This window comes from Panthera tigris, chromosome E1, assembly GCF_018350195.1.
Source record: "Panthera tigris isolate Pti1 chromosome E1, P.tigris_Pti1_mat1.1, whole genome shotgun sequence".
In the NCBI taxonomy this organism is placed as follows: Eukaryota; Metazoa; Chordata; class Mammalia; order Carnivora; family Felidae; genus Panthera; species Panthera tigris.
In genome coordinates, this window is record NC_056673.1 from 18,602,420 (window position 1) to 18,622,139 (window position 19,720).

The window sequence follows — 19,720 nt, forward strand, 5'->3', positions numbered from 1 at the left end:
GGAATTCTTGCTGTTTTCCAAACTTCACCAAGACGGTTCCTACCTCAGGGCCTTTGCACTCGCTTTCCCCTCTGCTTAGAATACTCCTCCCACAAATCATCCCATGACTGGGTCCTTCCCTTCATCCAGGTGTCTATTCACTTCCTTGGAGTAGCCCTTCCTGACCGTGCCGTGTAGATGGCACCCTTCCCACACCTCCATCTTGTCCCTCTCTCTTCTTCCTTTACCTCTGTCTTTATTTTTCTTCAGAATTCTTATTAGCTCCTGACGTGACAGAGTACATCTACTTCTTGCCTTTCTGTTGGGGCTGGGCATTGCCTCTCTTGTTCATTGCTCTACCTGTAGAGTCTAGAAGAGTGGCCATGGTAGATACTGAAAAAACTATGAACTTGAGTGAGTAAATGAGAGCCCACGTCCCCATGGGCAGGCGCTGCTCTTGCTTCCCTATACTGAATGAATGTACCCACCCCTTGGGCCCACGCACAGATCAGTTCTCATGTGGGACTGAGCCCTCTGGTCTGTCTGCTGCTCTTACTCATATGATCGCTCTCCTTCCTTTTGGGAAGGAGGCAGGGGATGTGTGAATATTTTACTTTAGAGGCTGAGACCATCTCCACAAAGCTGGCAGATACCCTGGGGCCAGATTGCTAGGAAGATATTCATTCATTCAGCCAAGTACTTTGAGCCTTTTGCATCAGTCAGGCACTGGGCTTGGCCCAGGATGTGAGTGGTGAACAGAATAGACAAAAACCTTTCCTTGTGGAGTGGGAAGGGGAGTTGACATTAAACAAACATCCAGTAAATATTTACAATCACACTGTTTCCCAGGGCTAGTCACCCCATGGGCAGGTCAAGCTTGTGCTTGATTGTTCTGAGGGTTGTGGGTGGGCGGGGGTTCAGAGGCGGAACAGGAAGAGCACCACCCCCCCAGGGCTGGCCCAGCTCAGAAGGACCCCGCTGGCCGTGGACCACACATCCTGACTCCTGGGGGCTCTGCGCACCAGGCCTGATACTGCAGGATGCAGATACGTCCCAGAGAATCTGCCGATCCTCAACTGTCTCCCGACCATTGCTGACCACGTCCCCCCCCACTGCTTGAGAGTCTCCAGGACTTCCTTGTCACCCTCCTTCAGGATAAACTTCCTCATCTGTACACCGAGGATAAATAATAGGTCCTCCCTCACTGGGTTATTGTGAGAATTAAATGAAAATGCATGCAAAACATTTAGCTGTGCTGCTTGGCCCATAGTGAACACTCAGTAAGTATTTGTTTTATTGTTGCTGTTATTTATTATTATCATCGTTGTCAGCTTCTCAGCTCAAAAGTGGCCTGGCACCCAGGAGCTGCTTGTACATGTGTAAGATTTTAGAAGGCGTGTTGCGTCCTCCATCCGGAGGCTCCTTCCTCTTGTGCTTCTGGCCTTGACTCAGGCAGTGTCCTCCTCCAGGAATGCCCATCCATCGCCTAACTTGTGCCTATCTCTCAAGACTTGCCTACTCTTAGATGCAGTCTCTGGAGTCCCCTATTTCTCCTCCAGGCCTCTGTCTGGGTCCCCCCCCCCCTGCCCTCCAGCAGCACCTGTCTTCACCTCCCTTGTACCTTGTATCAGACCACATGAAAATGGCCTCCCCTCCTTAGAGCATAATCTAATGCAGAAAAGGGGCCACGTTTTCACCTCTGTAATGCCAGTGCTTTATGCAGTGCCTGGCATTAATAGATAAAGATAGATAGAAATAATAATAGCAGCTAACATTTATTGCACACGTTCTGTGCTTTACTTATGTTAACTTTTTTTTAGAGTTTTTAAATTATTTATTTGTTTATTTATATTTATTTACTCAGAGTGTGAGCAGGGGAGAGGAGCAGAGGGGGAGAGAGAGAGAGGGAGGGAGGGAGAGAATCTTAAGCAGGCTCCACACTCAGCTTGCAGCCCAATGCAGGGCTCGATTGCACGACCCTGGGGTCATGACCTGAGCTGAAATCAAGAGTCAGGCTCAACCAACTGAGCCACCCAAGTGCCCCTACTTGTGTTAACTTATTGCCTCCTTTCAGCAACGTTATAATGTAGAAACTGTTATCAACCCCATTTTACATTTGAGGAAACTGAGGCTTAGTGAGGTTCAGGAACTAATAGCTCAAGGTCACATGGCTAATAAGAGGCCAAAGTTTGAATCATGACATTAAACAAATGTCTCCTGACTGAGTTGCCCCAGACATTGAGGGGTGTGGCTGCCTTTGTTGGATCATTCCAGGAAGGCTCAGACCCCTTGGCTTCTAACTTTGGGATGTTGGACATTGTGCTGACTTGTCTTCCATATGCTGCCGTTTCCCCAACACTTAGTTCTCTTCAGAGATGTCTAGTTCCTTCTTGGCTGAGAGAGCCCCATCCTCAGGGAAGTGACTCCTGGAACTCTCAGTACTAACAGGTGGCAAAGAGACACTATGGTTGGAGGTGTTTGTCCACATCCAGAGGGAGCCATTTGTGGGGAGTTTGGGGAGACTTGTAGGCGTGGCCTGAGAAGCTGACTCTGTCCCTAGAGGGCCAAGGTGGGGGGGCCCACCATGTGACCTCTGGGCCAACTATGACTATGGTGATTTCTGGGGCTCCTTTGGAGGCTCTGAAAGTGCCTTCCATTTGGGTATTTACTTTCAGCAGCGAGGAGGTGGCCAGGAGGAACTGTTGTCACATTTTACTGACCTTGGGAGCCGTGCTGACAGACCATGCTCCTGAGTCCCCCTTCCCTTGCCTCAACCCCGCCTCTTTGCCTCCTCCTACTTCAGAAGCAAAACGTGACCATCATGGACCACCACTCGGCTGCGGAGTCCTTCATGAAGTACATGCAGAACGAGTACCGGTCCCGAGGGGGCTGTCCTGCCGACTGGATTTGGCTGGTGCCCCCGATTTCTGGCAGCATCACTCCCGTGTTCCACCAGGAGATGTTAAACTATGTCCTGTCCCCTTTCTTCTACTACCAGGTGAGGGAGGGCCTTCCTCCCCTCTCTGTCTTGGGAGCTCAGGGGTGGAGAATGTGGGTGTGTGTGTAGGTGTGCATGCGTGTGCGTGCACGTGCTCGTGTGTGTGCGTGCAGGTGCGTGTGTGTACACGTATGCATGCACGTTCACGCTCACTCATGCAGGACACATGGGGCAGGGCCGGGGACACAGGGGCCTATTTGTAATGCTTGTCAGGATGCTGAACAGCAATCGTCCATTTCCTCAGAGAGTGGGACTTAAGGAAAGACCTTTTATTTCACCTTCAGGGGTTCAGTGCTCTGATGGGGCTTAAGCTTGAGGGTGACCGCCATTGCCCCCACCTCAACCAGTCACATCCCATAAGGGTGAAGAGTTTGGCTCGAGGGTCAAACACACCTGTGGGCGACTCTGCCACTTCCTAGCGGCATGGTCGTGGGTGGGTCATTTCACCCATGGGAGCCCTGATGTTCTCGTTGTGTGGATCCCGTGAGCTGGTCTCTGCCCAGCCCAGAATGCACTCCGTAACCATCCCCTATTGAAACCCGTTCACTTTTTGTCATAAAGGGCTTCGGCTAGATTCGGGGAGGAGCCTCCTTACTTTAAGATGCCAGGTAGAGGGACTGACTGCCGGGGACAGCGTGTGCCTGTCGTCATAGTGCCTTATTTCACTCAAAGCTGTCCGGTTTGAACTGTACATCACATGGTCTGCCTAGTGGCACTAAAAACGAAAGAGAAGTGGGGCCTCTTCCTCCTGGGGGGACACTAATGGAGAATAAAATCAACTGGCCACCCGGTATGTGCAAGTTCCAAGCTGGACCCTGGAGCTGCAACTCTGAGGGAGACAGAGCCCCAGCCCTCCCTGCCGGGGCACCCAGGGACCCCCACCTCACAAAGTGCACAAAGGGTCCTCTGGCTCCCTCGCATCCCCAAGCCCGGCCGAGCCAGGGCCCACCTGCCCTCACAGGTGCCTTCTTTTCTGCAGGTGGAGGCCTGGAAAACCCACATCTGGCAGGATGAGAAGCGGAGACCCCGGAGAAGAAAGATTCCGTTCAAAGTCTTGGTTCAGTAAGTGGGAGCTGCCAGTGCTGGCGTCTCACCTGCAGCCCTTTCTTCTAGCCAGCCTGCCCTTCTAGGCCTTGAAGGGCGGGGAACAAAGAGAAACAATGGTCTTTGTGGAGTTGGGCTCGCAGAGGTCCAGACGCCAGTGGGGACCGCCTGCCACCATCGTCCCAACCTTCCCTGTCCTCTGTTTTCCCACGGGGCTGAGTCATGGGTTGAGTGGGTGAGGGGAGGAGAAGGGCCGTGAGTCCAGGTCGATACCTGGTAAGAAACATGAGTTCTTTTCCCACAAACTGCCACCCCTTAGACACTGTCCCTCTTCCATTCTCTATGACCCGTGCGTTCCTCTGGAAGGGTGAGTCAGCACAGTGTCTGTCTGTCTGTCTACACAGAGCTGTGCTCTTCGCCTCCATGCTGATGCGCAAGACCATGGCGTCCCGAGTGAGAGCCACAATCCTCTTTGCGACGGAGACAGGAAAGTCAGAAACACTGGCCCGGGACCTAGGGGACTTGTTCAGCTGTGCCTTCAACCCCAAGGTGAGCAACTCAGCTGGAGGCATGCCTCCTTCTCTGCCTGTGTGCAGACAAGTTGGTAAAAGTTAAAACGGTTACTCTGCTCCTGAATGTCCCAGAGCCTTGGGGGTGCTGATGCACATTGTAAATCTGTGATAAGACAGATCGGTGTCCAAGGGCTCCCAAACTTACACAGCAAATAGAATTTTCGTGGTGTTCCAGGGCACACAGTTTGAGAAACACTTTCCTAATGCAAGTGTCAAAATCCACGAGCTGCTGTAGATGAACTTTAGTCACTCAACACCTTCACTACGGGCTGTAGTGCTCAAGGTGAGGGGGCAAAGGACGAATAAGATGCAGACGAATGAAACAGCCCCACAGGGGGACTCCCTCATTCCCTCAGTGTCGGAGTTCATCCTTCATTGGAAGCCTCCTGCGTCAGGTGGGCTGGGCCCCGGCTAGAACAGCGAGGCTGTGACACATTTCACCTGAGATTGGCTGAAGTGTTGGCCGTGGGGCTTGAGCGGGGGGAGGAGGATGGGGAGCGATGTGTGCGTGCAGGTTTATTTGACGGGCATTCGTGAAGCATTCCCTCCTCTGTGCCGCGCCTGTGCTGGGCGCGGGCGGGGTAGGGGGACAGGTGACGCAGGGGGCTCCCGGGAGGGGGGAAGGGAGGCACAGGGCTTCCGGGGACGGCGCGGAAGGCCGCAGCCCGGGAACCGAGGGCTCATGTCCACCCTTGGTGCCGCGCAGATTCTCTGCATGGACCAGTACGGGCTGAGCAACCTGGAGGAAGAGCAGCTACTACTGGTGGTGACCAGCACGTTTGGGAACGGAGACTCCCCCGGCAACGGAGAGGTGGGTGGCCCAGGTCCCTGTGGTCTGGGGGGCGGGGTAGGGTCCGAGAGGGACAGGGAAAGGATCTGGGAGATTCAGCATGTCCTAAGGAGGGCGCTTGGAAGTGAGCGCTTGGATCCCTGTGGGCTGCCCGAGTGCCAGCCATTTGCCTGCCTCCTTTATAACTGTCACCATATGTATGTGACGCCTTTCCTGTGACATGATCTATACTTTTAAGTAAATTGACCCACCTTTTTAAACTCAAAAATTCATGCTAATTTTTTAAAATGTTTATTTACTTATTTTTGAGAGAGAGAGAGAGAGAGAGAGAGAGAGAGAGAGAGAACACAGGGGAGGCGCAGAGAGAGAGACAGACGTACGTACAGAATCTGAAGCGGGCTCCAGACTCTGAGCTGTCAGCCTAGAGCCCGATGCGGGGCTCAAACTGGTGAACCGTGAGATCGTGACCTGAGCTGAAATCAGACGCCTAACCTACTGGGCCACCCTGGCACCCCTCAAAAATTCATGTTTAAAGGAAACTTTCTATCACTCCCACGAATGGAAGGCCAACAAAAAGTAAACCCAATGAAAGCCAAACAAAGTTCTTGAACTTTAACTGGGTACTGTTGCGTGACCGTGGCTTGCTTTGTTTTTTAAAATGAGTAATAGGCAAAGATTAGAGGACTTCGGGCTCCCATAGCCCCAAGCAAAGACACTCCCTGGTTTTCATAAAGATAAGAATAGTAACTGAAACAGGAATAATTTTTTTAAATTTACAGAAAAGAGTACTTTCTTACCATGTGATTTGATGCCATTGCTGCTGGGTCACATTCTGCCTAAAATAATCTTCAGTCCCTTGGAAATCAGGGTAATCTTAGAGAGTATGGGACCAGTTGTCATTATTACCAGGTTCCAAAAAGGAAGAGAGGCTCGTGCCCCATGAGGAGACCCTCTGGAGATGCCGTGCTGTAAGGGAGGTCCTCCTCTACCAGAGCTGGATGGGGCTGGGCTGTTCTAGGTCCCCCACCAAGGGTCAAGCCCACATGAGTTGCTAAGACTGAACTTGTCCCTGAGCCCCAGCCAGCTGGCCCCACACTTCCATTTGTGGATCTTGAACCACATGTGGCCAGATATGGCCAGTACTTATACTAATCTCATCCTGAGAAGTCTGTGGTTCTTTCTCTTTCTAGAAACTGAAAAAATCCCTCTTCATGCTGAAAGAGCTTACCAACAAGTTCAGGTAAGGCTTTTCCCCACACCCACTTGTCCAAGCCCTACCTTATGAACCTAGAGTCTGGGTGCCAGGGAGGAAACTGGTTGTGTATAAGGGGGTCTTCTCCAAGATATCCAGGCACAGAGAGATCCTTGTCCTCAGCATATGTCGAGGGTCAAGTCAGGGAAACCAAGTCCCTCTCATAGGTCTGCCTCTCATAGGTCCCTCAAGCGTGGGATTGGTCACAGGAGTTGGTGACAAGGCTTGGGAGCTAGGGAGGACCAGAAGGGGGCGTGCGCTGGCTGGTCCTGTGCCCAGCTGCAGGGGGAGTGTCTGAGGCTGGCCTTACGGGGCCACTAATGCTACGTGATGCTTGCGTGGCTGGGCTCACCCCAGTCTCCACGTGTGTGTCCTCCTCGGGCAGGTATGCCGTGTTCGGCCTCGGCTCCAGTATGTACCCTCAGTTCTGTGCCTTTGCTCATGACATCGACCAGAAGCTGTCCCATCTGGGGGCCTCTCAGCTTGCCCCAACAGGGGAAGGGGACGAGCTCAGTGGACAGGAGGAAGCCTTCCGCAGCTGGGCCGTGCAAACCTTCAAGGTCAGTTCTTAGCTGGAGCTTCCCCCCGGCCCGGACAGGGATGCCACAGCCCACTCATGTCCAGGACACCTCACGCCGGCCATCCTGGATGGCGTGACTCCTGCCTGGTCCTGTAGGCATGGTCCTAGGTGTGGCCTGAAGGCTCAGGTCACTGCTGCTTTCCCTCTACCCCTCAGAACTCCACTTTAAGCATGTGCCCCCAGATGGGGGAAGATGGCTGAGACACACCCCTGCCCTTAGGGAGCTTCGGTTTAAGATCTTTCCCCCTCTAATTATTCAGGTCACCTCTTGACGACTTTGTCTTGTTTCAGTCTCCCAGCCACAGAGAGCCTGGGGACAGGGACCATGTGGTTGAGTCCTCTGGACCTGTGTCAGAATCTCAGTAGGGCTTTGCTGCCTGTGGCCGCACCCCCCCCCACCCCCACCCCCGATTTTAGAGAACTCCACATTCGAACAGTGTTTCACCCAGCGGTGGCACTTAGAGCACCTGGTTCCCAGGCCCACGCCACCTCCACGTGACCCCACACCAGGAACAGGGGGGTAATCAAATCTCATGGTGTGGGCATGAGGATAATATGAAAACAATAGCAACGACGTGCCAAGCCTGGCTGCCTCTTCGAGTGCACACAGCAGCCCAGTCAGATCCGTGTACTTAGTAATTACTGGAAGCACTTAACTGATCTGTAAGGACCTACAAAATGGTGGCCCCGATGGTGGTGACGATGTCGAAGAGGAGGACCATGATGATGGTCTGCCCCATCTTCTTCCAGGCAGCCTGTGAGACGTTCGATGTGCGAGGCAAGCACCGCATTCAGATCCCCAAGCTCTACACCTCCAATGTGACCTGGGACCCGCACCACTACAGGCTCGTGCGGGACTCACAGCCTCTGGACCTCAACAAAGGTACCTGCTGGGCTTGTGGCCCTTCCTGCTGGGATGGCGGTCCCTGACGCCGGAGTCTGTGCTCGAGGAGACCACTAGGACCCTCTGAACGGAGGCAGCTGGCCTAGGGATTCCAGGCCTCTCCCTCTTGTTGCAGCCGAGAGCCTGCTGGGGTGCAGGACTGGAGAGCTTGCTTCATCTCTGAGGAAGCCTATTCCAGGAGGAAGCCCTGGGAGGGTGACAGAAAGGGGAGTCAGCGCCAACTGAGGGCCTCCTGTGTGCCAGGCACTGTGCTGGGCTTCTCACCCACGCCACTCTAAGTGACCCTGACACTCATCTTGTAAGAAGGGCATAAAGACCAGGGCTCCTGGCTGGCTCAGTTGGTAGGGCATCTGATGCTTGATCTCTGGGTTGTGAGTTCGAGCCCCATGTTAGGTGTGGAGGTGACTTAAAAAACAAAATACGACGGGCACAAAGACACTGAAGTTTGGGGAGGTGAAGCAAGTTGCTAGCATGTGGCCAGGCTGGGATTTGAGCCCCAGCCGTCCAGTTCTGACAGAAGCCAATTATTGTATTATAAACCACATCTTGTAGAAGTAGTCCCAAGGCTGCCGTCCGTGAACTCTTGATGGTGCCTTCTTGACACTGTGCCTCCGTGATTCCTCTTTTCTTGTACCATGAGTACAGTAGCCCTGTAGGTTCCTGCATGTTTAGGACACCCCTGGCTTCAGCTATGCTCTCCTGCAGATACCAGGCTATGGGGATGGCCTAGAAATCCCCACCTTTGGGCACCTCATGCACTTCCCAGCGCTTAGCAGCACAGCTACCCTCTGTCAAACCAAGGGTCTTTATTTGTGATTCAGAAACAACAGGGAAAAAGAAAGGACAGAAAACCCCCCTGCCATCACAGTGGGACACCCCAAGGGTAGTGTCCAGGGATAACTGACTCAAATACATGGAGGCTGCCCCCACCAACACTTAAGAGACACTTTGCCATTTTTTCCTCTCTGTCCCCCACAGCTCTCGGCAGTATGCACGCCAAGAACGTGTTCACCATGAGGCTCAAATCACAGCGGAATCTCCAGAGTGCGAAATCCAGGTAAGGGAGACTGCAGGCCTGCTTGAGTGATGACCCACAAATTTAATTTAATGAAGGGAAGACCAGAGCAAGTCAGTCTTTGAAAGGAGAGAAGTGTCCACTGGTAATAGCAACGATGACTTTGTCGGGACCAGCTTGACCGGTAACGCCTGTGACCTCCATTGCCTCTCGGTCTGGTCTCCATTAACCATGGGCCAGTTTCCCAGCTTGACAACTAGGCACCTGCTCTACCAACCTGTCCTTTGTCACTAAAGCCTTTCACCAAAGGTGCAGGGCAAGAGAAACTCAAACCATTTGGCTCTTTCTTAAGAACTTTCAGGAAAACTTTTGGCAGGGAAGGACATTTCCCTGCCAGGAGAAACGAGTATTCTGGATTCCCTGTAGGTTGTCTGTGCTGTCCTCCCTCCCCCTCCCCATTCATTAGGAAAACCAGGCTTTGTTCCAATAAGAACCAGATTTGTGCTGGGGATAAGAAGGATTTTTTTCCTAATGCTGACTATCTCCCAAGGGGATGCATTCTTTAGGCGGAGGGTGTGGTCAAGCCTGTGCGGCTCAGGACTGTCATGTGGGGAGGGTGCAGCCCACCCTCTCCCCACAGAGAAGCCCCAGGCCCTCCTGAGCACCCCAGCCTCAGGGGCTGTGGGTGACCCATGCTCATGGAACTGGGCATGAAAATGAAAGAAGGGCACATTTCCTAGGGAAGCTGGCCCGGCCATCAGGACCTCTGGAGGAAATCCTGGTGGCGTCACCAGAGGCTTCTCTTTCCCTTTTCCAGCCGCACCACCCTCCTGGTGGAGCTCTCCTGTGAGGACAGCCACCGGCTGAGCTACCTGCCTGGAGAGCACCTCGGGGTTTTCCCAGGCAACCAGCTGGCTCTGGTAAAAGGCATCTTGGAGCGAGTGGTGGACGGCCCTGCACCCCACCAACCGGTGCACCTGGAGACCCTCAGCGAGAGCGGTGAGCACTTGCACGGTGGCCCCAGCATCCCCCCAGCAACCTCCCCGACTCTGCTGGTGGGCTGGTCCCACGCCCGCGCTGTGGGCAGTTAGCCCTGTCCTCCCTGCTGAGTGGGTGGGCTGCCCAAGCCCTTACTCGTGCAGCTTTGCCAATGGAAGGGACGCTTCTTTGGGACTATCTGTCCAACCCCAGAGACTGGGGAGTCTTTTTCCCTTCGTTCTTTTGCTCACCCAGCCACTTTTTTTGTTCATTGATGGGTTCATTTATTTTTCCATTGAGATTTCAACCGGTCACATCCATATACCAGGCAGGCCCTGGGCTACAAAAATGAATGAGGCTCAATGTCTGCTTTCAGAAAGCTCACTACCGAGTACAGGAGGCAGATAGGCAAGAATATTCATCACCGTCATCATCCTCATCCTCATCCTCATCCTCATCCTCATCATAACAGTAGCAGCTGGCATTTGTTGGGTAATTACTAGATGCCAGCATTTTACATGCCCTGTCTCTTCAGTCCCCACAGTAGACATGTGTCTGCAGTTTGCCTGATGACGTAATGGAGAAATGTGGGAACAGTGTAAAAATGCTGCGCTTTGAAGGTTCAAGTCCCTGATCCATCACTTCCTAGCTATGTGACCTTGAGCATAGCAGTTAACCTCTCGAGGCTTTATTTCTTGTCTCTAAAATGAAGACAAAGGAGCTGCCCTTGTAAGGTTGTAGTAAGACCAGATGATTAGGTGCAAATGCCCCCTTCACCACAGTTCCTGGCACCGAATAAATGCAGAAGCAGAGGGATGTCCATTCCCTACAGGCTGTGAACATCTGTCCAGAGCTCAGAGAAGGAGTTTAATGTGCCCTGAGAGTGTCCCTGGACCCCAAAGTTCATAACCTCCTTGCATGTTCATGGCATTCTGATTTCACACTGCTTACCCATCGAAGGCCTCACTTATCCCCACCGTACCCGGATGATGGGCAGCAGCAGACTGTGGGTGGCAGGGAGAGTGAGTCTCCTCCTGGTCATCCTCACCTGGGAGAGGACGCTGTCCTAGGGAGGGTCGGGAGCACCCCCTTCCCCTGCTAGGGTGAGGCCCAGTCTGTGTGGTCAGCACAGCACGGGGTGGGGGACAGGTACTAGGAGAGATAAACTAATGAAATCAACACTTGCAAGCCTCCTAGCCCATAGGAATGGCCCTCTGGCCTGAGTGACAATCAGACCTCCAAAGAACGTGTGCCCCTAAAGAGAGTGGCTACAATAGGAAAAGGAGGGGCAGAGAAGCAAAGTGTGGCATTGTCCCCCACTGTCCAGGAGAATGTCTTGTGATGCAGGAAGACAGATGTGTAGTTCTTCAGGCCTTGGGTCTAGATGAAATAACATAGTATGAATATTTTTACCTAATATTTATTGAACATGTATGTGCCCAACACCATACTATTACACGTACAGTATACCATTCAATGGTCATACAAATCCAGCGAGACAGGTTTTGTTATTGCATTCGTTTTATAGAGACAGAACCCAAGGTTGTGTTCAGTCACCTCGCTAGTAAGTGGGGAGCCAGAGTTTGAACCCATGTGTACTGGCTCCAGGGTCCACACTATGACGGCCCTGCATACTGCCTCTTGGGACTCCTTGGGACTTGCCACTTTACTTTGATTTGCTGCTCACCCAGTACCTCTTGGTATAGCCCCAGGGGACTGAAGTCATGGGCTTTTCTGTAAATGCATAACTGGCCTCAGGGGTGTACATCAGTCTTTGGTGAATTTAGTTACTGTGAGTCTGTAGTTCACCTATGGTTGTTTTGCTAAAGTGCAGATCTGAACCAGAGAGGGACTGAACTCTGGTGCATAGTTAAGTTTTCAGGATTGTGCTAACTTGGGTACCCTTTAGAGAGCTGTTGATCAGCCTCCCATGGCAGCCCTAACTCTGAGCACCACTTTCTTGCATGTGAATTGGGCACGTGAGCACTTTCGCTGTTCCTGAAGGCAGAAATTCAGTGTCTTCTCTCCCTGCAGCTGGAGGGTGGAGGGTGTTTTCCCCAGAGGCCTCATCACCCTTCAGGAAACCTAAACGGGGCCTTTTTGCCATCCTGACTCCTACTTTCCCTATCCAGGAAGCTACTGGGTCAGAGACAAGCGGCTGCCCCCGTGCTCGCTCAGCCAGGCCCTCACCTACTTTCTGGATATCACCACCCCCCCAACCCAGCTGCTGCTCCGCAAATTGGCACAGCTGGCCACAGAAGAGGCAGAGAGGCAGAGGCTGGAGATCCTGTGCCAGGTGAAGGTTGGGGCTGGTGGGTGAAGGAAGGGCAGGGCGGATGAGGGGAGCCAGAACCCAGAGCTAGTGTTTAACCTCCAAGGGGAAATCCTACCTAGCTTCCCAGAGTGAGACTTGTCAAAAGCTGGTGTGAAGTATGTATCCCCTCCATCCCATCACTAGGACACAGTTGCTTTGAGTGATCTTAATTTTTCTTAGTGTCTGCAGGACACCACCTAAGATAAGATAAGATAAGATAAGATAAGATAAGATAAGATAAGATAAGATAAGATAAGAGGCTAGAAATGGGGAGCCATTATTGTCTTAGCTTTGTATATTCCCAAAACCTGGAATAAGTCTGAAACTTAGGAAGTGCTGGAGGACGGATGGTGAGGATGAATGGATAAATAGACACAGTAACGGGTAGTTGAGTTAATAAATTAATGAGAGGATGCATTAACTCACTGACAACTTTCTAGGCCCATGCCTTTGCAAAGGCACCGGATGGCATTATTACCATCATGTTTATCGCTAATTATCTTGATTCCCAGCACCTCCACTGCACTGTACTAACTTGGCACATGTTCTTGCATTTAAGTCTCTCGATATCCCCATGAAATAGATGATGCCATCCTCGTTTCACAAAGGTTAAGTGATTGGGACAAGATCCCACAGCTGGTAAGGGCGTCCAGTCAAGATTTGAACCCAGGTGTGTATGATTCCAGAGCTCTGTCCACAATTAGATTACAATAAAAATTTGACTCCTGCCCACCAGGAGCCGACGGTGGAGTTCTAAGCACACAAATCAGGTTAATGCTACTCACTGACCTGAGTTCTTCCAGGAAGGAACGATTTTCTCTCCAGCTTGGTAGTCTCAGCACCCTGGACAGCGCCTGGCACTTGGAAATGTTTGTTGAGGGTGTGAATGAGTGAATGAATGAATGCTGGATTGTGACAGCCTTCTGCCTCCGGGTGGGGCAAGTGCCAGAAGTCACTCACACTGCCCTTGGCTTTCAGCCCTCAGAGTACAACAAATGGAAGTTCACCAATAGCCCCACATTCCTGGAGGTACTGGAGGAGTTCCCATCCCTGCGGGTGTCTGCTGGCTTCCTGCTCTCCCAGCTGCCTATTCTGAAACCCCGGTACTACTCCATCAGCTCCTCCAGGGCCTGTGCACCCACGGAGGTCCACCTCACTGTGGCTGTGCTCACCTACCGCACCCGAGGTAAGGCTGGGCAGGGGCTTTGGAGCAGTCCAGCTCTGCTGTTTACTGGGCAGTCGTCCAACATCTCTGAACTGTGGTCTCCTCGGCAGTTAAAAACCCACTCCCCAGGGGAGCCTGGGTGGCTCAGTCAGTTGAGCGTCTGGCTCTTGATTTCGGCTCAGGTCATGATCTCACAGTTTGTGGGTTCAAGCCCGACATTAAGGTGCCGGCGTGGAGCCTGTTTAGGATTCTCTCTCCCTCCTTCTCTCTCTCTCTCTCTCTCTCTCTCTGCCTCTCCCCCACTCATGCTTTCGCTGTCTCTCAAAATAAGTAAACTTTCAAAAACCCCTACCTCCCAGAGTGTTAATAGCAATAGGAGGTGTGTGGGAGAGATTACTACGAACCAGGCACTGAACTCACCCTTTTGTATATGTATTATCGGTAACCGTATGAGACGGGGACTGTTTGCATTTTACAGGTGAGGAAACTGAGGCACAGAGAGGTTAAGCCACAAAGTCATACTGTTAGCAAATAGAGAACTGAGGTTCAAACCCAAGCAGTCTGACTGCTGAGTCTTCCCTTCTTCACTCTACTGCCCTACTACTGTTGGGACAACTTAATGAGATCAAATGTAGAAAGCACCCAATACTGCCCAGTGATTCTTCATTTCCTGATAGTCTAGCCTGGGTACAGGGGTGATTATGCCTTGATTGTTCACTCAGTCATTCACTTATTCAGCGATGGTTATTTCATATCCATCTATGCTTGGCATGGTGGTGGATGTGGAAACACAACACGTAGCTTCTTCCCTCATGGAGCGTCCCATCTAGAGGGGGCAGTGAAGAGAGACTCATAGTGATGGACAGTTGTCATTATGCAGGGTGCTCTGAGGGCAGAGGGTAGAGGATGGGCTAACATAGACTGGAAGGTCCAAAACCTTGTCTACTTGGACTTGGGCCTCTGTGCTGGGTAAACTGTACCCTGTAACTGAGCATTGCCTGGGTTGGTAAAGCCAGGTAAAAAGCATAGTCACACGGTTTCTAAACACTGGGCAGAGACTCTGTCTGCTCTGTTCGAGAACATCTACACAGGCCAAGTCTCAGTCCTCAGGCAGGGAGAGGGAAGGTGGGGACACCTTGTGAGAGCAAGATTCCATCCAGAGGAAAAAAGGGACTTTTCAAGTTGGTTGGAATAGCTTTAAATGCTGGGCCTTTGGGAAGGGAATGTAAACCAGAGAAAGTAGGGGTTTCCACAGGCCCAGGAGGGGCCGCTTGGGAAGACAGTGAGATATCACAGCAGAGCAGAATGCTCAGGGGGCTGTCTGTCACCCAGGGTTCCTACCAGCAAGGGGTTTACCTCATGAAGACACTGTGGGGCAGTGACTGTGGCCACCCTTCAGGGTCACTTTGTGCTATATCATCGGAGCTGAGTGATGGGCTGGGAGGGTCCCTGGAGAAACTCTTGGAAGGAGCATTGGAGTAGGAGTCAGGAAACCTGAGCTGTGGCCTCATTTTACTGCTACCTGAGTGACCTTGTACAAGTCACTTTCCTTCTCTGAGACTTTCTGCAGTGGCAAAGGGGAGAGTCTTGCAAACTCTCTAAGTGCGTTTCAGTTTTCCCCAGCTCTGGCTGCATAGAGGGCAGACTGCAGGACCGGGAGAACTGCCCCCTCACTAAAGCCCACAGAGTGCCTCAGCAGACACTTCCAGGAGGCTCGTTGGTGTGGGAAGAGCCTCTGGGACAATTCACCCCTAGGGTGTGGGGAATGATGTTGGTCATGTCTGTGTTGTCCTTGCAGATGGCCAAGGTCCCTTGCACCACGGCGTCTGCAGCACATGGCTCAGCAGCCTGAAGCCCCAAGACCCAGTACCCTGCTTTGTGAGAAGGTAAACAGGCCCTCCACTCTGTCCCTGGTGGGACCACTGACCCCTGGGAGTTCTGGTTTGAAGGGGAGTGATCTGGGACTCAGGTACCATGCTGGGCCCCATGGCCCATGAAGAAGGCATTGGGGTCCCCCTGGGCCTCTCCATTCTATCCCTGGCAATAAAGCGTAGCCAGATCTCCAGCAGAGACAGAGATGACAGCAGTCGGGGTGGGGATCTAGAGAACAATGAGTTTCAGGCCTTTTTCAAAAGGAGCTCAGGGTGAGGAGATGGTGTGCCAAGGCAGGGGAAATGAGGCAGCCTACAGGACTTGGGAAATCACATTTGAGCTCATTGTCTCCTCCACCCTCACAACACCACCGCCCCCAGCTGCACCCCCAGTTCCCCAGCCCCGGTCCAGTGTGTGCATCCATCTCAGGGTGTCTGAGGACTGGGCCTCTTGATCTGTCCCCTTTAGTGCCGGCGGCTTCCAGCTCCCTGAGGACCCTTCCCAACCTTGCATCCTCATTGGGCCTGGCACAGGCATCGCCCCCTTCCGCAGCTTCTGGCAGCAGCGGCTCCATGATGCCGAGCACAAAGGTACAGTTAGAGGGTTTCCGGCAGGCGGGGAGGGGACACCAGGTGGCCTGGCATCTCTCCAGGAGTAGGGCGGCAGTGACTGGAGAGTTGTGCCACCGCCCACAGACATTTCCTTGCCCTTCTCCCATTTGCCTCAGCCTGTGTGGACAAGTGATCTGAATGCCCTGGGCCTCATTTTCCTCATCTGTAAAGTGGGGATAATACTAGCTAGGATAGCTGTGGGCGTGAAATGAGAATTCAGGTCGGTTGCCGGGCTCCGCGGGCCCTCTGGTGGCCACCCTGGTAACTGGAGCCTGCTGGGTCTCACAGGGCTCCGGGGCAGCCGCATGACCCTGGTCTTCGGGTGCCGCCGCCCGGATGAGGACCACCTCTATCGGGAGGAGATGTTGGAGATGGCCCAGAAGGGGGTGCTGCATGAGGTTCACACAGCCTACTCTCGCCTGCCTGGCCAGCCCAAGGTAAATGCGGCAGCTGCCCGTGCAGTGGGTGGGACATTAAAAGCACAGTCTGGTGGGTGCCGTGGCTCCCCGCGAGGAGCCCCTTGCTCTTGGAGCCTTCGTCTCAGCTCTAAAAGGGAGGTGGTTACACAACCATCAAAGCGATGCTGTGAAGCTATCATGTTCACTCTGTCAGGAGAAGAGAGGGCCCCCGGGACATTCAGGACAAAGCAGGTCACCTGGTAGGTTAGACCCAGTGCCCAGCTGACTAAAAGTGCTCCCTTCAGATACACAGCTGCCTGGGAAGAAGTGTTCCGGGCTGGCTTTATGCCCAAACACCATGCCCCGGTGACGGTCTCTGCTGCCCTGGGGAGTCGGGACAGACCCTTGCCTCAGCCCCTGTGAATTTGTTCTAGCCACGGTGCTCTGTGTCCAGTGCTAGGGTCACTGGGCATCTTGTGTGGAACGAGAGCAGAGACTCCTAGGTTTCTGTATAACTGGGGAGCCCAGGGTTCTGTGCCCTGCTCTGAATTACAATGGGGATTCCGTGAACTCTGCACTGAGAAGCTCCCTTTACTGGGGTGTAGGCAGGTGGGCCTCAGAGCCCAGGCAGGGGAAGTGGCTTGATAGATGCCTCTCTGAAGCATGGTGAATTCAAAGTAAATGCAGGAGCCTTACTGAATTGTCAGCTTCTTGAGGGCAGGGCTGAGGGGTCAACATTCCTCTCTCTGGCCCCAGCCCAGGCCAGAGCTGGGCGGGATGCAAGGGCACCTCCTTATCCTGAGCCTGATCCCTAGGCAAGGTCCCGGCTGGGCGGGTCCTCACCCTGCAGCCCAGCATGTCCCCTCACTGCCTCCCCCTGGCCAGCAGACCTGACTGCACGCTTCACCCCCAGAAGCAGGGGCCTGGACTCACCACGTCCTCTGGTTTCAGGTCTATGTTCAAGACATCCTGAGGCAGCAGCTGGCCAGCGAGGTGCTCCGTGTGCTCCATGAGGAGCAAGGCCACCTTTATGTCTGTGGGGATGTGCGTATGGCCCGGGATGTGGCCCAAACCCTGAAGCACCTCCTGGCCGCCAAGCTGAGCCTGAGCGAGGAGCAGGTGGAGGACTATTTCTTCCAACTTAAGGTACGGTGGCTGGTGTGTGGGTCAGGGGTGCAGATCAAGGACACGGGCAAGGGAATCAGGACTAGGAGAGTCAGGCTCAGAACAGTCCTGCACCTCAAAAGAATCCTGGAGGTGACTGGAGGTCAGAGCGAGATGGGCTGTTAAAAGGCCTGGCCGCGCATCCTGGTCTGGTTGCTCAGTTAGACAAAGGCAACACGTTGCTTTATGACAAGACTTCTCAGGGCCGCTAATGTGCTGTGTGTCGTGACTCCTCAAGGAGAGAAAGGATGCAGCATTTCCCAAACGTGTCTATCTCAGAGCCCACATTTCCCGGAGCGTCTTGTGGGACAAGAACGAGGGAGGCTGGGACAGCGGGTTGGGTGGTTCACACCAGCGCAGGTGCTGATGGGAGGTAGAGCCTAAGTGGGATTCAAGTGTGCCCTAAGCATGGCAGTTGTGAAGGCAGATGGCTCATGAGTGTATGTGTGGTAAGGAAGCCAGGGGAGCCCCAGGGCTCCTAGCCTGGACCTGATGAATGGGAGGCGGCTGGACCAGCAGAGCTGACACGCTGGCCTGGTTTCCCTTAGAGCCAGAAGCGCTATCATGAAGACATCTTTGGTGCTGTATTTCCCTACGAGGTGAAAAAGGATGGGGCAGCAAGGCAGCCCAGCGATCCCAGAGTTCCAGCGGCCCTCGGGACAAGTTAAAGTCGTTGCCACAGAACTTAATGATGGAGCCAACTCCCGATTATCTGAGGTCACAGGGCCCGGAGAGATGGAAGGAAATCATAGCCCGGAGCCTCACGTCTTAGTTCCCCAGCTCCTTCCCCGCCAAACCCTATACTTGACCTGCTGCCGGCTAGCAGCCTGGACCGAGTGGAACCTCTGGTCTCCCTTGAGCCCACCCTTCCCGGATAATGGAGAGTTGGGGCTTCCTGGGTCCCTTGAAGACTAAAGCTGCCGTTCCGGGCTCACCTGGTGGGTGACAAGGATGAACCTTCTTCTGATTGCACCACTTTACCTGACCGCCAGGAGGCGCTGTCGCGCCACCCTGTATTTAGCTCCCCACTGTACAGTTATTTATGCCTCTGTATTTAAAAAAAACAACCCCCAGCCTTAAGGGCCGCTCAGGCCGTCCCTGTATGACTCCTGGATGGAGATATTTATACGGAATACATTTTATTTTAACCACATTGTACGTGAGTGTGGGTGTTCTGTAGGGAAAGCCACTCCGTCACACAGAGTTGGGGACTGGTGGGTGGCACAGCCTGGACAAAAATCCCCCTCAGAGGGACATGCTGGTTTGACCACGCCACCTCTCGGAAATGGCCACCAGGTATGAGGCAGAACGTGGAGTTTTGTGCCCATCTGAAGACCTGTGATGGGGGCAAGGAAGCAAGATCACCCGTGGGGTGTGGGCAGTGACTCACGGGGCATGTCTCACACCGGGTGTGTCGGGGATGCACTGCTGCCTGTGGTACCAGCCCCTTGGTGAAGGCCTCGCCCACAATCCCTTTCTAGAAGGCGGCTGTGTTTTGCTCTGGGCTCGCCTGTTTCATGAGAGTTTGGCCAATAATAATTTGGCACCTGGGTGACAAAGCAGGTGAGGTGGGACTGTGCCAAAGCCGTGGCAATGAGTGAAGGACACGTGTCTTCCATGGGGAAAACTTCTTCAGGGACTGAGCCTTATTCTCTTAGAATAAGGAAGGAACTTGGGTGTCCTGGGGGACCCAGCCACTTGACTCTTGGTTTTGGCTCAGGGGATGATCTTACAGCTTTGTGGGTTCAAGCCTCACATCGGGCTCTGCGCTGGCAGCACGGAGCCTGCTTGAAGTTCTCTCTCTCTCTCTCTCTCTCTCCCCCTCTCGACTTGCTCTCAAAAAATAAACTTTAAAAAAAAAAAAATAAGGAAGGAACTTAGCCAGGGAACGAGGGGTGTGGGAAAATCCAGCTCCCAGCTTGGATTTGGCCTTTGCTTCATTGGTTCCTGGGCTCACTTCTCCCCTCCCCCTACTCAGATGGGGTGAGAATGGGACAAAAGGGCACCCCAGCCCCCAGTGTCCCAGCAACGCACCTGAGCAACGTGGTCGAGAATGTGGTCACCTAGACCAGTGCCTGTCCCCT

The 19,720-nt window shown here is 53.3% G+C and overlaps 1 protein-coding gene and 1 long non-coding RNA gene across 2 annotated transcripts in view; one reads left to right on the top strand and one right to left on the bottom strand.

Annotated features, from left to right (window-relative positions):
• Positions 1–18,789, top strand: part of NOS2 (nitric oxide synthase 2) — a 33,121-nt gene extending 14,332 nt beyond the window's left edge. The window contains exons 11-26 of the mRNA XM_042965681.1: positions 2,783–2,977; positions 3,957–4,039; positions 4,426–4,570; positions 5,300–5,404; positions 6,574–6,623; positions 7,021–7,195; positions 7,966–8,098; positions 9,098–9,176; positions 9,952–10,133; positions 12,245–12,408; positions 13,405–13,612; positions 15,390–15,477; positions 15,932–16,053; positions 16,363–16,511; positions 17,424–17,618; positions 18,185–18,789. Of these exons, the coding sequence (XP_042821615.1) occupies positions 2,783–2,977; positions 3,957–4,039; positions 4,426–4,570; positions 5,300–5,404; positions 6,574–6,623; positions 7,021–7,195; positions 7,966–8,098; positions 9,098–9,176; positions 9,952–10,133; positions 12,245–12,408; positions 13,405–13,612; positions 15,390–15,477; positions 15,932–16,053; positions 16,363–16,511; positions 17,424–17,618; positions 18,185–18,304 (2,193 nt within the window). The 3' untranslated portion in view covers positions 18,305–18,789. The remainder of the gene's footprint in view (positions 1–2,782; positions 2,978–3,956; positions 4,040–4,425; positions 4,571–5,299; positions 5,405–6,573; positions 6,624–7,020; positions 7,196–7,965; positions 8,099–9,097; positions 9,177–9,951; positions 10,134–12,244; positions 12,409–13,404; positions 13,613–15,389; positions 15,478–15,931; positions 16,054–16,362; positions 16,512–17,423; positions 17,619–18,184) is intronic.
• Positions 8,161–13,335, bottom strand: LOC122233468. The gene is made up of 3 exons (XR_006211000.1): positions 13,216–13,335; positions 12,503–12,623; positions 8,161–8,306 (listed from the first exon to the last, which is right to left on the bottom strand). It is a non-coding gene; the product is annotated as an uncharacterized LOC122233468 (long non-coding RNA).
• Positions 18,790–19,720: the final 931 nt, after the last annotated feature.